The sequence below is a fragment of the Corylus avellana genome, chromosome ca4 (assembly GCF_901000735.1).
Source record: "Corylus avellana chromosome ca4, CavTom2PMs-1.0".
In the NCBI taxonomy this organism is placed as follows: domain Eukaryota; kingdom Viridiplantae; phylum Streptophyta; class Magnoliopsida; order Fagales; family Betulaceae; genus Corylus; species Corylus avellana.
In genome coordinates this window covers 5515093-5530589 of record NC_081544.1, presented here as the reverse complement: position 1 = coordinate 5530589, position 15497 = coordinate 5515093, and the positions used below count along the sequence as shown (strand labels likewise).

The 15497-nt window shown below is 35.6% G+C and overlaps 2 protein-coding genes across 3 annotated transcripts; both read left to right on the top strand.

The window, feature by feature from the left end:
• The first annotated feature begins 2287 nt into the window (after positions 1-2287).
• On the top strand, positions 2288-8427 carry LOC132177668 (uncharacterized). Of its 2 annotated transcripts, none has more exons than XM_059590092.1 (6): positions 2288-2604; positions 2741-3801; positions 6714-6793; positions 7282-7546; positions 7655-7956; positions 8059-8427. In XM_059590092.1, the coding sequence occupies exons 2-5, from the start codon at positions 3045-3047 to the stop codon at positions 7921-7923; spliced, it is 1371 nt and encodes a 456-aa protein (XP_059446075.1). In that variant the 5' UTR covers positions 2288-2604; positions 2741-3044; the 3' UTR covers positions 7924-7956; positions 8059-8427. The 2 variants fall into 2 exon arrangements, with proteins under 2 accessions (XP_059446075.1, XP_059446076.1); XM_059590093.1 differs by having other exon boundaries at positions 2288-2631.
• Positions 8428-10164: 1737 nt separating this feature from the next.
• LOC132177545 (heat shock 70 kDa protein, mitochondrial) lies at positions 10165-14101 on the top strand. The gene is made up of 6 exons (XM_059589913.1): positions 10165-10374; positions 11306-11382; positions 11475-11553; positions 11688-12254; positions 12348-12968; positions 13254-14101. Exons 1-6 carry the CDS (start codon positions 10297-10299, stop codon positions 13878-13880), a joined length of 2049 nt encoding a protein of 682 aa, XP_059445896.1. The 5' UTR covers positions 10165-10296; the 3' UTR covers positions 13881-14101.
• The last annotated feature ends 1396 nt before the right edge of the window (positions 14102-15497 follow it).

The window sequence follows — 15497 nt, the reverse complement described above, 5'->3', positions numbered from 1 at the left end:
ATTTCTTTTTCTTTTTTTTTTTCTTTTTTTTAATTTATTTATTTTGCTTTTCTTTTTTAAAAAATAAAAAAAATTAATGCATAAAACGACGTCGTTTTGGGCTGGGTAAGTGTTGTAATATTAGGACACAAAACGACGTAGTTTTGGGGAAGGGTAAAATGGGTATAAAACATCCAAAACGACGTAGTTTAATGTTAAAAGGGTCCAAAGTGAGAGAAAATAGAAGTTTAAGGGTCCAAAATGAGAGTTTTTGAAGTTCAGGGGGGGTCTGTAAAATCGGCCGGAAGTTCAGGGGGCCTTAGTGAAGTTTCCCCTAAATTAAAATGATAATACATTAATACTTCAATTGTGGTTATAAGTAAGACATTATTGAATCTAATGCCAATTACTTAATTTGATATTATATGAATCACATTATCATTGCACATTAATAATATGATTAACTTGAATAAAGTATTTGAATTGTCATTGAATCATATGATTAAATATTGATCTTATACATTTATATTATTCATATACATATATGTATAATTATAATTTATAACATATATAGACTTATAAGTTTATAATATACATTAAAACTAAGTCTCTAGATACTTAATTGTTGTATTAGTATGAATTGGTATACTTATGATTTATACCATATTATATATGTATAATTTGTTATTATATAATCAAATGATTTAATGATCAATTGATCATGTGATATAATTATATAAATTATAGTGATAATATATTAATACTCAAATTATGATTTAATTATCTAAAAAAAAATGCAATTTAATGATCAAGTGATTATGTTATATGTATAAATATTATTATAATTATAATTATAAAAATATATTATATAAAAATGCGGTTAGCGGTTACTGTTAGTAAACCCAATAATCTCTAATCGCTAACCGCTAGGCAGTTATAGCGGTTAGGCGGTTAACAGTTAATACGGTTAAGCGGTTAGAGGTTACAGCGGTTAGAAGTTAGCGGGCAGTTTCTAACCGCCCGCATTGACACCCCTATGATCTTGTATTTACCTGCTATATTATGGTTTGATCCAAGTAAAATGTAGCAAGTATTTGTCTATTAATTTATATGGGTATTTGGCACAACATACTCTAGGTTGAGTGAACAACCCAAATATAGTTATGTTTGTTAATGTTTTTTTTTTTAAAAAAAAAAAAAAAAAATTAGCAAACATGCTTTCAGACCTAGGAGGTAAATCAAGCACAAATGTAAGTAGAACAGTTTCAAGTATATTGTATTTTAGATTCTTTTGTTAATATTTTTTATTTTAAAAATAATAAACAAAAATAAGAAATAGAACGATTTACCAAACAAATCACACGTAGATATGCAAATATCTATACTTTGCCAATGTGGTTGTCTAGGTCAGAGACATGGCAGGTAATGTCAACGGCAACATTTAGATAAGCCTCCATAAGTTAGTTAGTTTTTTTTTTGTTCTTTTTCCTTAAAAAGGAGATACTATTATTATCAATTAATTAAATAAACTAAAATTAAAACATTGCTATCCATATGATGAACATGGGATATAATTTAATCTAAGTTTATTAAATTTCCACAAAAAGTCTAAAACCAATGAGATTATTATGAATTAACAATGATTTTACAAATTCAATACTTTCTTTGCCAAAGAAAATATTGTAAGAAAATTGATAGCGATGTACAATAAATGTAATATATATATATATATATATATATATATATATTTCTCAAAAAGAAAAGCCATGGACACAAATTTTTCTCTGTGCAGTACCAATCCCTGTTTTCACTCTTTCACCTTAGAAATTATTCAATCCAAAGTAAAAACTCATCCCTTTTTATTTTTATTTATTTAGTTCGTTTTTTCCTTTCTTTTAGATCTCAAGCACCAAATTAGATGAAATAATAAATTTTAAAATACCGAAATCAATAATTAAATCAAAATTATTTTAAACTTTGGAATATATATATATGAAAAATGATAAAGGTACAACTTAAACTCAACTTTTCTCTTAAGTTTTTTTTTTTTAAAAAAAATACCTGTGGAGGAGAGAGAACCTTAAACTAGAGAGAAAAAGAAAAATTTAGTTTAAAAGTTTAGTTAAAGTTAAATTTAAATTGTAGCTGCATCTTTTATATATATATATATATATATATGTTTATTGGTATTTTCCTTTGGTAGAATATTTTATTTGGCAAGAAGGTAGGAAAATGAACCAACAAGGAAATAAAATATTATAACAAAGAAAAAATATCAATAAATATTCCAACAGAAACATCTAAAAAAGCCAAGTTGCTGATGGATAGGAAACTTCGCACGAAATTGAGAATCCATGCAGCACATTTCCTTTCTTCTTTGTTTATGCTCCTGAATCCTGACAGGGTCCCATTTCAAAATATTCCACTCGTTGCAAAATTCATATTCGTTTGACATTTCAAACACCGTGTTGGTCGCTCAACGACCTTCAATAAGGCTTAAGAAAAGAGGCACTTTTGGAGTTTTGAATATGCATCTTTCTAGTGATTTGTGATTGGGTTTGTTGATTCTGATGTGGGTTTATCTTGTTTACGCCGTGGCATGCTAACATGTAGCCTTTCAATGAGGTACGGCATCTACATAGGGGTATTTATGTACGTATATCTGTTTCTGTTTTTATTCTTTCATGTTGTTGATGAGGGTAATGGGATGTCTTGGGGTTGAGTGGGATTTGAAAGATTGGAAATTTGATGGGTTTTGCAGGGACTGATGAATGTTGAATTTTTAATCGTGGCGCATTCAAGGTGCGGTCTAGTGGGTTTGCAGCAAATTTGGTGAATGATTTGATTTGGTTCAATTTGGATTCCAGTTTTGTGTTTCCCTTGTTTTGAGACAGTTAGGTTCGATTTGATATCATCTTTGAGGTTGAAATATTGCAATTGACTGTGATCTGAATCTATAATTGATTTGAGAAAAAAGTTGAATCAGGATTTTCTTGATTGGATTGATTTGATAGACTTTATTGCTGTTATTGAATTGACTAATTAAGGACAAGCTGCATTAAACTATGGCCCTAGCTCATGAAGAACCAACGGGAGATAGAGAAGCAGAGGAAATGGAAGCGCAACCTTTGGAAGACACTCCTCTCAAGGAGCCGCCTGTCTTCTGGACTCGTTTTCAGGGTGAAGTGAGACAGAAAGCCTATATTTTTGATGGCTATGGGAACTTTTTCAATAAGGAATGGGATCTAGTAGAAGGTAGAGGCAATGAGTTTTGTTGGTATCATGTGGAACTGCCAAAAGTAAATCAAAATCTGTCACAATCTGCACAATACCTCATTAGTGTTCTTTGTCCACCTTTGAAACTCCAAGACATTCTTTCACTTGTCAGCAATGGACCCTATTGTGGGCATGTTGATGGGGCTCTTGTCTTCAGAGCTAATTCACCTGGTCCTCCCTCTAGTGATTTTACATTTAGAATTGCCGCTAGAGTTACTGAGAATTCAGTGATTACAGTATCATTGGGCCGTGTTCCGAGATTGGGCTTCTCACGGATGGGTCAGTCTCTTCTCTCAGAGATTCCTAGAGTGGAGAGTTCTTCTTATCTTGGGGGTGAAGAGAAGGAAGGGAGTGGAATTGTTATCAGGGAGCATGTTCTTGAGTTCTTGTTGACAATGAATCACTCTGAGGAGGCTGATAATCCTGTGCCAAAATCTGTTTCTAATCTTGTTGTTCACATTCTCGACACGCATGTGGATCACCTTCAAGATGTTGTGACCAAACTCGAGATGGAGCTGGATTCTGTGGAGCTTCAAATGGATAAAGGTAAAATTTAATTGGTGCCAATTTAAGTTGTGTCAGCTATAATTGAATCCTCCTTATATATTGTTACCCAATTATTGCTAGTGTAATAATCAGTTCACTTGTGGAAGAACCTTCTTATTGGTTTTTATATCCTTTATTTGTTATGATATATAGTAACACCAAACTTTTGGGTCATCAGGGTTCATGTATCATTTTCATGATCCTGATATTAGCTCTGTAACTGAAGCAAACATTTGCTAAATTGATTTGGTTGATCTTGAAAAAACTTTGAAATAAGGTGGCATCTACGTCATGCTTATTTACTTATTGTACATGTGGGATACTTCTTTTGGTTTCAGACACATTCCCTTAGACATTATCTTTAATGATTTCTATTTCATGTAGTGTTAGTCTCTTATATCTTTTTTAGACCTCTCTATGGATAAGTAGCATCACAACTTAGTGGAAATAAAAAGGGGTCAATTCATCATGTGCACCGGAGATTTGGACACTCATAGACCTTGAGGTAGCATTAACAAAGGGTGCATGTTTGAAAAAAAAAAAAAAATGAAGCTTGATTAAAATATTATCTACAATTACTTTTTAACTAAATTGTTGATCTGCAAAAGACTATGAGTGTCATTCCTTATGGAATTGTGTATCATTCGTTATTGGTTTTTTTCTTTCTAAAAAACAAAAACATATGGTTATTTTGCGACATCGTTGCAGTTGTGAAAATGCCTTCTAAGGACTCAATTATGCTTGTAACAGCTCAGTCCAAGAAAAAAGGAATGTAAAAAAAGGTCTTGTCATGCCAGAATAAAAACAATTCTGTAGTAAATATCCAACTCAGCTCAATAAAGCTGTGATGCCCTACTACTTTTGGTTGGCTTTACAAAGCCTTTGTTACCATTTTTACTCTAATAAGGTCATTATATATTATTTGTAATCGGAAATTGTATTTTCTCATCCCTCAACTCACTCTATTTTGGTCTTCATTTTGCGTATAGTTAAATACTTGAATTTAACCACTCTTCCTTACCAGTGGATGCATTTGTTATTATTGCACAAGAATTTGGCAATGTAATCGTCAGTATCCAAGTTCTTATGGTTAATGGGACAAGAATTTGGTTCACTTTTGGGTATTGCCATATTTCTATCCTATATAAATATCACTATTTCCTCATTTCTGCCCCAGATCATACTGAAATCATGTACTGTATATTCTACCTTTTTTTCTGTTTAACATGACACCTTAGTGTGTGAAAAACCTGAATTTATTAGTGATAAAGACTGCAAGTGATTGTACTGAAATAGATAACCTTGGAAATTCATAATAAAATATAATTTCAATTAATTGCTTAAGATTTTGGAAGAACTTTGATAATTAGAAAGGACATGGTGAGCCAGTCCAATGTAATTCATGCACATCTTATTACAGGCACTGGAATATGTAGAGAAACTGGTCAGGAAAAGGCTAACTTAATATATTTATGTACGAGCTGTACTTGAGAACCTATTTTAAAAATGCCTGCAAGATGGTGTCCTTGATCAATCTGGAGACTTTTCTTTTGTTGTTCACTTTTTTGTTAGCCTTCTTCTTTCTTTTGGGGGGTAGCCAATAATATTGATCCTTTACTGTTGAGATAGAGAGCAGAAGGGATCAAACTTGATATCTATATGCTTCTTAATTAAAAATCAAATTGGAATAATTACTTGAAAACTAGAGCAAGTAACTGAGGGATTCAGATACTTTTATTATAGATTTTTATGTTAAATGCTAAAAGAAATTATTTGGAGCTGCTTAGGTCAATGGACTAAATTGGCTAGAAAATTGAATTAGTCTCTTGAGTTTGGATTTGTATCAAATCGATTCCTGTGGTACAAAAATTATCTTATATCTTAAAGTTTCTCATGTCATCCTCTTGTATCAAATTGATCATTCCGTACAAATTATGTTCATTTTTCTGACGGAGCCCTTGTGAAAGTACCAATATACCCTCAAATAAAAAAATTACAAAAAAAAGGAAAAATAAAAATAAAGAAGAAAAAAAGGTTGGTTTGGCTACCCTCTTCTTTTTTTCTTTTTTTTTTTTTTTTTTCCCCTTTTCTTCCTTTTCTTTTGTAATTTTTATTTTAGGGTAGAATTGCAATTGTGTAGGGGCTCCATCAAAAAAATGGATGGAACTTGCGATTTGATATGAGAGCAATTTTTCTTATCAAATCAATCCCCTGGGATGGAACTTGTCATGCATACAGGAGTTGCACCAATTGCAGGCCACCGAAGGCAGCTTTGCTCAAAGAGCCATCCACACTCTTTACTAGACCCAAACCAAACAATGACCAAAACACTCATTTAAGTGGAAGCTGAACCTAGCTTTGATACCAATTTATTAGGGAGAGAATCACCTAGGGAGTCCACAAAGAGTCTATTAATATACATGTCTGGACACCACCCCAACTCAAAAGTTTAAGCTAATGAGTTTGGGTTCATTGATATATATATATATATATATATATATATATATGACTCAACACTCACACATGTACTTACAACATGACAAAACTCCACTTGAAGGAACAAAATGGTCTTATATGTGACTGATGACTATTCAACAGGTTTCTTGAAGAAAATGTTTGATTGTCCCGTTTCTTTGGGTCATAAAGAACTACTATTATACTCAAAATGGCAAATAATGTTTCCAACTGTTGACCTATATGTGCATGGTGATACCATTGAGAAAGCTTGGTGAGGGCCAGTTGCAGAATTTTTGCCTGAAAAAATCTTTTCCCATTGAAATTCCACATTGTCTTTCCAACTTTCTTTTGTGCTTAAGCAGCTCCCAATCTATTTCATACTATTTTTCTGCTTGGATTCACATGGCTTAATATTGGGGTTGAAATTAAGGCATAATTCTCCTGTTTCATTGCAGGTGGTTTTGCTTTGAAGAAGCAAATGCTAGATGATAGAAGATTCCCCAAAATGCATCTTAATTTGCAGCGCCTTTTGCAGGTAGTTTATCAGACCCATTTGGTTTCTTTAATGGTTAAAATCAGAAGGAGAGGGATAAGAATTAGAGTAGTTCTATGTTCCTTGTTAGTCAAGCCATTGAGTTGTATTTGAGTAATGATTTCACAAATTCAAGTCTTTGATAAGAAGCATGCCCTTAAAAGAAAAAGCTAGAAATCAGGCAGCTATGGAAGTTACTTTGATAAATGGAGTTTAACCCTCTCAGGGGACTTCAGCTTCTTCCCATGGGGCCAAGTTCATGAAATTAGCACATATCAGCTGTGTTGCATAAAGGTTGTGAGGCCAAGTAAAAAGTTCACCAACAAACAAATGGATAATCTTTACGTAGTATTTCATGCTTTGTTTATCTTCCATAGGAATGTCATTGGCTAGAATAGTTACTACCATTTGATTGGATTTTTGATCTGATGAGTATAATTCAAAACTGTTGACCAAACCTTCGTCTGGTTTTGTATTTTCATCAAACTCAGGTGATAGCACATGGGGAGCAAGTATTTCCACGAGTGAAAGAAAAATGTTCTTTAAAAAGTTGGTTTGCTAGCGAAGACATTAACTCTCTTGAAGAGTTGATTGGACAGTTAAGGAGGCTAAAAGACAATGTGGGGTTTATAGCAAATCGTGTCACTGCAATCCAAGCTGGCCTTGATAGCTGGCAGGCTGAGCAAATAAACAGGAAACTGTATTATCTTTCATTCCTTTCAATAATATTCCTTCCTTTGTCCATCATTACCGGAGGCAAGAGTTTCTCTTTGTTATAACCTTACATTTAGTAGAATTTTTCTGGGCACTCTTTTATGATTTGGGTGACAATGATAGGCATTTGACACGGATTACTTGTAGCAGTGTTTGGCATGAATGTGGGAGGAGTTCCATGGACAGGGCAAACGGACCAAAAGATAAGAGATGGTTTCCGTAATGTCATGCTACTCTGCGCGGGAATGTTACTTCTGGTGCTGCTGTGCTTCTGTTTCCCTGCTCTTTATACCCATATAGCTGCTTGGCACCGGAGGAGGGGTATGAGGAAAAGCTGGTCTCTCAACAGGAAGTCATTCCTGAAGAGAACCACAGGAAATGGAGAAGTTCAAGAAAGAGGAGGTTACCTCCGGATTTGAAGGGAAGAGAGAAAATGCGTCTATCATCTTTGTGTTAGTTTGTTTCAAGCACTCCTCATTTGGTTTTTCAATTACATACTCTTCCTTTAGCTGTTTAAATATTTAATTCTTCATTTGCTCTTCGTTCTTTTTCAGGAACTCATCTTCCCACCGTAATCAATTTGGTTTATGCTGGTTTCCATACGACCTTTGCAGAGGGAAGACATCGTTCGATAGTCCTTTGCAGTAATAACATCAACTCTTTCCTGGAAATAGGAATTGTATTTGCCTCTTTTTCTCAATTTAGTTGGTCACTTTTTTTTATCTTCTTACTGATTTTGTTTCTACAATTGGTTTATAGTTTCTTTCATCTTTAGAAAGCTCTTAGCATGTGCAGCATTTCTTTATTTCTTACCCCCTTTTTTCAGCACGCTTTGTGACTGTATTCTGAGATCATACTAATGATATATATACTGCTTTGTAAGTACTGTATCACTATCATATTTATGATATATAATACTTCAATCACGCTAACTTTTGATTCGCCCTTTTTGATTTTATCCATTCGATACGCGCAATTTCTTTTCCATTAACACGCCCTACATTTTGTACTTGAATTCAGTTAATTCCATTGCTTTCCGAAATGAAACTCTACTCTTTCATTGTCCGGCTATAAATTTTGCGAGAATATTAGGGTGTCCATTAGGGTTTGTATCATAAATGTATATAAACATGTTGTTTCTTTGTGGCTTTGATTTGTAAGATTGAATACAGTATGGAAGCCTTATTCTCCTACTACTTCGGATGAAATTAATCTCTTAACTACCACTTTTTTGTGAATTTGAAGCAGCACAAGATTTGCATGGTTCTATTGACCTTGTAGAAGCTACACTATTGCCCCCATTCAAGGCATGCCATGGCATCCAGTTTTTATACTTGGAGCATATAGAACTGGGGTCAGCTTAAAGCATAGCCTGAAAACTAGTCCTCCTTCCAGGATGTGAAATATGCCAAGATACAAAATTTTACCATAAAATAATGCTGTGGTAGAGAAGCTTGTGGCAGTTCATTGGAGGGAAAAGTTTTATTTAACACTATTGCCACATTTGACACGTCATGCGTACGGTGTCAATAAATTTTATTTAACACTACGCTACGACGAGAAATTTGCCACATTATGTGCCCCGTCATTCACATAGTGAAAAATTAACACTCTTGGGAATAAATTCACACTACAAGCCCATCAAATTCTGGGCCCAATAGCCAAGGATAGGCCCATGAAGATATTAATTAAATAGCAAGGGCTATTTAATTAATTAATAGTCTTATATTCCAATTAGGATAATATTGGAATAAAGACGTCATACTTATTTTTATAAGATAATTATTCAAGATTATCTCTACATGATATTTGAAGGTTTATCTCTACATAATAACTGTTGAGTTCTATTTCAACTATGAACTCCCAATACAACTCAAATAAGAAGAGCTAGTTCAAGCCTACTTTTATAGCCCAAGCCTATAAATAGGCTCTTACACAAGGTACTAAAGGAGGATGAAATATCATCTGAGATCTTGAATAATCTACTATCTTCTCTATTTCTCTTAGAAACTTAAAAGCGCATCGAGAGGTAGAGCCCAATTTATAAGAGCGGGGTGCTAAAAATATGATTTTTCCCTTTATTAAAATGTAAGCCAACTGATTCATCCATGGATATTTCTTTGGGTTAGAAAAAGTTTTTTTTTTTTTTATAAGCGGGTTAGAAAAAGTTTCATGTGGAACTTGAGGCATAAAATCTTTTTAGTGCTTTGGTGTTCAATGAGAAAGAAAACGAATGCAGTTGGGAAAAGATCTAATAACATTACATGGCCAGGCCTTTTTGTTTTACAAGTATTGATTAATGACTACAATATATAATATCTACTAAAAATAAACAAAAATAATCATCACGTTAATAATTCCCATAAATGGACGACTATAGAAAACTTTGTTCCCAAGAAATCCGAACTCCCTCTTATCGCCACGTGGCATCATGACTAGAGAGAACGCAGGATCCCACGCAAAGAAAGCCCAAAGGGCCGAAACGGCGACGTCTCCACCACGCAAACCCTCTAAAAGCTCCATAGGCTCGGACCTCAATCAAACGGCTAGTATTCCATCTGATCATCTAATACCCGCTGACGTGTACAGTCAGAGGTCTAGAACCTTCCACCCACTTCTTTCGCTAGAATAATCTCCCAACTCCCCCACGCACACATGTTTTCATTTCCACCTCTTAAAAAGCCCCCTTTGGCCCTCACCGCATAAACCCTAAACCCTAAGGCCTCTAAAACTGTGTCGCTCTCTCCCTCTCCCTCTCTCTCTCTCTCGTTCTTCCGTTCTGATCCTCTTCCATGGCCGCCACAGCAGTCTTACTCCGATCGCTACGGCGCCGTGACGTTGCCACCGCCTCTTTCTCCGCCTTCCGATCTGTACGTCGTCTTCTTCTTCATCATCATCTCGCCTCTTTTCGTTTCTATCCGACTGTGCTTTGTTTGGATTTTGATTGTTTATTTAGGTTGGTTGTGATCCGAGAAATAAGTGATAAAGGGGTTTGATAAAAAAGTTAGCTTTATCGAGGAGGTTGGGGTTTTGCGTCTCTGATCGACTGAAACAAAAATAAAAATGTCTGATGCTCTTTTCTCTGTTTTATGCGTTTTATCTGAGATGGGGTTCTATAAATTGATATAGAGAAGCAATTTTGTTTTGTAAGAGGTTTATTTCTCGGTTTCAGTTGCTGTATATGTTTATTGGCTGTTTTTATGATTAATTGTGAACAATATACTGGTTGATATTTACTTGTTCATTTTTTAGTGAGGGATGCTAAATGATTCTGATAATTAACTCATGTTGATTGTGGATCTGCATCTTTTTTTGTTGGTCATGCGCATTATTGCAAGCTTGAACTATTGGGACGAAAGGAAGAAAATTTATTGTTGAGAAGTTCTAGATGATGATAATTCTTACTCCTACTTGGGTCTTAACATGTCATAATTGTGCTTGTTCAGCATTGGTGGAAATTATTCTTCTTCTTGTCTGATCTGCATCTCTTTCAGGACAATGATATTGTCTCTTTTTTTTTCACTTCTCATGCTGTTTCTTGGACTCCGGTGCACCTTTTTGTAAAAAAAAAAAAAAAAATCCCATTCTTGAGCGTTTCTGTCATTTTACCGCTACCCAAGTGATTTTATATAAATTTTCTTACAAGCGCAGTATGAGTTTGTATATGAGTTGCTTTCTAGAGTCGTGGTCATGGAACTGTTGTCTGCTGTATTAGGCTTCAGTTACATAAGTCCAGCTTGATAAGTACGAGTAAATGTGGGTGAGAACTAACAATAGTGATATTTTCTAATGCTTGTGCAGTTAACTTGTAATGCTAAGCCAGCCTGGACTCCCTCGCAAGTGGGTCACAATTGGGCAAGTTTGACCAGAGCATTCAGGTATTATGGATCTGCTGGGTCTTGTCTGTATTTTGGTGCATTCTTTTCCATTCTTCCTTATTATTAATGTTTGTTAAATTTCTTCAATACAGTTCTAAGCCCGCTGGGAATGATGTTATTGGTATTGACTTGGGTACGACCAACTCATGTGTTGCAGTTATGGAGGGAAAGGTACGGGCTTAAAACTGTGTTTTCATAATGATTTGCATGAGTCATGCCTTATTTAATGATAAATATTTTGTTTTGGGCTATTTCTGATTTAGTTGGTTTATTTCTGACTAATTCTGGTTTCTGGGAATCTGTAGAATCCCAAAGTTATTGAGAACTCTGAGGGAGCTCGAACTACCCCATCAGTGGTTGCCTTCAACCAGAAGGGAGAACTACTTGTTGGTACACCAGCGAAACGTCAGGCTGTTACTAACCCCACAAATACTGTTTTTGGAACCAAGCGGCTGATTGGCAGACGCTTTGATGATCCCCAAACGCAGAAAGAAATGAAGATGGTTCCATTTAAGATAGTCAAGGCTCCGAATGGAGATGCATGGGTTGAAGCCAATGAACAACAGTATTCCCCAAGTCAGATTGGAGCTTTTATATTGACCAAGATGAAAGAAACTGCAGAGGCTTATCTTGGAAAGTCGGTTACAAAAGCTGTGATCACTGTTCCAGCTTATTTTAACGATGCTCAGAGGCAAGCAACAAAGGATGCTGGCAGAATTGCAGGCCTAGATGTACAGAGAATTATCAATGAGCCTACTGCTGCTGCACTTTCCTATGGAATGAACAATAAGGAGGGTCTCATAGCTGTTTTTGATCTCGGAGGTGGAACATTTGATGTTTCCATTTTAGAGATCTCTAATGGTGTTTTTGAGGTAGTCTTTTGTTTGCTATTAAAGCAGTCTTTTCTTCCCCACCCCCATTGTTATGCTTAGGCAATTCCCACCAACAACTTTTTTCTTGTGTAGGTGAAAGCCACAAACGGAGACACATTCTTGGGAGGAGAGGATTTCGACAATGCCCTGCTGGACTTTTTGGTGAGTGAGTTCAAGAGAACTGAGGCAATTGATCTCTCCAAGGACAGGCTTGCCTTGCAGAGGCTTCGTGAAGCAGCTGAGAAAGCTAAGATAGAACTGTCATCCACTACCCAAACAGAAATCAACCTGCCCTTCATCACTGCAGATACATCTGGGGCAAAACATCTGAATATCACACTGACCAGATCAAAATTTGAAAGCTTGGTGAACCACTTGATTGAGAGGACCAAGTCCCCGTGTAAGAACTGTTTGAAGGATGCCAGCATAGCTGCCAAGGATGTGGATGAGGTACTTCTGGTCGGAGGGATGACACGTGTTCCCAAAGTACAGGAGGTCGTCACAGAGATCTTTGGGAAGACCCCAAGCAAAGGAGTAAATCCTGATGAGGCAGTTGCTATGGGAGCTGCTATTCAGGGTGGCATTCTACGTGGTGATGTCAAAGAATTACTTCTCTTGGATGTCACTCCTCTGTCACTTGGTATCGAGACATTGGGTGGTATCTTCACCAGGCTGATTAACCGGAACACAACTATTCCAACGAAGAAGGGTCAGGTATGGCCTCTAAGCCAAAGTGCAGTGATTAAGTAGCTTATGGCCTGATTCTAGTTTTATTTTCTGTGATTTTGACTAAGCAAGACTATACACTGGTTGATTTACTTGATTAATTGACAGCGTTTAGAAGTGTTGATATGATTATGCATTAGAAGGGGAGTTATCAGATTGTTAATTCAGTGAACCATTTCTGTCCTGCCTATTTTCTTTTTTAGCAACCTGCTTTACATAATTTTATTAATGAGTATATGCTAAGATCCTGAATGATGCTTTCCATTATTGCAGGTTTTCTCCACGGCAGCTGACAATCAAACTCAGGTGGGTATCAAGGTACTACAAGGAGAGCGTGAAATGGCCTCCGACAACAAGCTTCTTGGGGAGTTTGAGCTTGTCGGCATTCCACCTGCTCCGAGAGGCATGCCTCAGATTGAAGTCACGTTTGACATTGATGCCAACGGCATTGTGACTGTTTCTGCCAAGGACAAGACCACCGGGAAGGAACAACAGATTACCATCCGTTCATCTGGAGGGCTCTCAGAAGATGAAATCGACAAGATGGTTAGGGAAGCCGAGTTGCATTCTCAGAGGGATCAAGAAAGAAAAGCTTTGATTGATATCAAGAACACTGCAGACACCACCATCTACAGTGTCGAGAAAAGCTTGGGCGAGTACAAGGACAAGATTCCTGCCGAAGTTTCAAAAGAGATTGAGGATGCAATTGCAGACTTGAGGAGTGCAACGGCCGGGGACAGCGTTGAAGAAATTAAGTCAAAGATTGAAGCGGCAAACAAAGCCGTTTCAAAGATAGGCCAACACATGCAAGGTGGTTCTGGTGGCGACTCTTCCTCTGGAGGGTCTCAGGGTGGGGGCGACCAGGCTCCTGAAGCTGAATATGAAGAGGTGAAGAAGTGAGAGTTATGAGGTTGTTTTTGTGATAGTTCCTTTAGAGTGGCGCTGTGTCACAAACTAGGATGGACATCTTACTTTTTCATTGGCTCTTTAGGACATAAGACTTTCTTGCGGTTTTGTATTTAAATTTCGGAGGGTGAAATGTACTAGGAAAGTCCCTACTCTATTTGAGCACAATTCTATGCTCTTTTGGCAACATTGTTAACGAATTTTTTGCATCACTATTTTTGGTCTCGTATACTTATGGGGGGATATACTGCCTGGGAGTCCCTGGACTTGAACCCAAACTTTTGTCCCGGGCTTTCATATTATCAATAAATTTACATGTTTCATTGCAGACTTGTATGCTTTTTGATGGCTTGAAGGAGGAGACCATTTGAGCTGCTGTCTTAGATCCATGTGATGGTTATATACATACCTACACATTGATTCTGAAAGCAGCAGCAAGAGTCTATTGGGTCCATTAATTTTATTTAGCTTTTAATTCGGTGTATAGTTTATGTTTCATTTAATTTAATGAGTCAAGTTATTTATTTATTTATTTATTTTTTTTTAAAAAAAAAATCAATAAATAGGCATTGCGGTGTCCTAGGTTATGTTTGACAAGTCAATAAAATTATGTTCTGTAATTTAATAAATGGGCATTGTCCTAAAGTTTAGCCAGATACTTGTTTTGTCAAAATATTTGGGTGAAAATTTTTATAAAAAATATTTTTGTATTTTAAGTTATTTATTAGTAAAAACTTTACTTATCACCTATGATCTTTTATTATTTTTGTAATCATATTTTTAAACTTTAAAAAATATTAATTTATAGTCACAATCTTTTAGAAGTTTGCAATGTCAATTCTCTCGTCAAAATTCAGCATTAAATCAAATTATTTATCAGTGAAAAATGTTTATTATACTCCTGTTAATTTATAAAATTACAAAAATACTTTTAATTATTATTATTATTATTTATTTTTTTGTAAATGAGATGAGCCCATTGTGGGTTACCTACCCAGGCCATGGGTCACCTTCTGACCCAAGTTGTAGGTCATATCCGTTAAAAGGCTTGGGGAGGCTTTTCTCATAACACGAACGACAAAGGATCAGCTTTGCACTATTAGAGGGATCCGATAGTAATTTTTAAATTTTTTTGTGCCACTTTTTAAAATTTATTATTTTATTAAAATTTAATAAAAATTAATTGTAAGTTAAATGGTAATTTTAAGAGTAAAAAAAAAAAAAAATTCTTTAATTACGGCACACGTGCCCTAAAAAAAATGGAGAGCTCAGATTGTTTGTTTTGGGTATTTCTTTAAGTTAAAACAGTGTCGTTTTGGTAAAATTTGGGAAGCAACACGTCTCTTTTGTTTCCGTGAGTTGACGCCGTTTACTCCATACCCTTCGAATCTCTCTTCTCCCAAAACTCCCTCTCTAAAAAAATGGCAGCTGACTGATTCTTTCGTAATTTAACCAAAACGACACAGTTTAACTTAAGAAATACCCGAAACAATCTGAACCCTCCATTGTTTTTTACGGCATGTAACCGGATCTGTTAAATCTACAGCACCTATGCTGTTAAATCTCCCAACGGTTGGGATTAAATGAAAAAAAAAAAAAACAAGGGAGAAC

Excerpts from the sequence above, each read along its gene's own strand:
- LOC132177668 (XM_059590092.1), top strand. The coding sequence starts at position 3,045 with ATGGCCCTAGCTCATGAAGAACCAACGGGAGATAGAGAAGCAGAGGAA. Across the intron at positions 6,794-7,281 it reads ATTTGCAGCGCCTTTTGCAG|GTGATAGCACATGGGGAGCA; the intron begins GTAGTTTATCAG and ends CATCAAACTCAG. Across the intron at positions 7,547-7,654 it reads TTTGTCCATCATTACCGGAG|TGTTTGGCATGAATGTGGGA; the intron begins GCAAGAGTTTCT and ends TACTTGTAGCAG.
- LOC132177545 (XM_059589913.1), top strand. The coding sequence starts at position 10,297 with ATGGCCGCCACAGCAGTCTTACTCCGATCGCTACGGCGCCGTGACGTT. Across the intron at positions 11,383-11,474 it reads AGTTTGACCAGAGCATTCAG|TTCTAAGCCCGCTGGGAATG; the intron begins GTATTATGGATC and ends TCTTCAATACAG. Across the intron at positions 11,554-11,687 it reads TTGCAGTTATGGAGGGAAAG|AATCCCAAAGTTATTGAGAA; the intron begins GTACGGGCTTAA and ends GGGAATCTGTAG.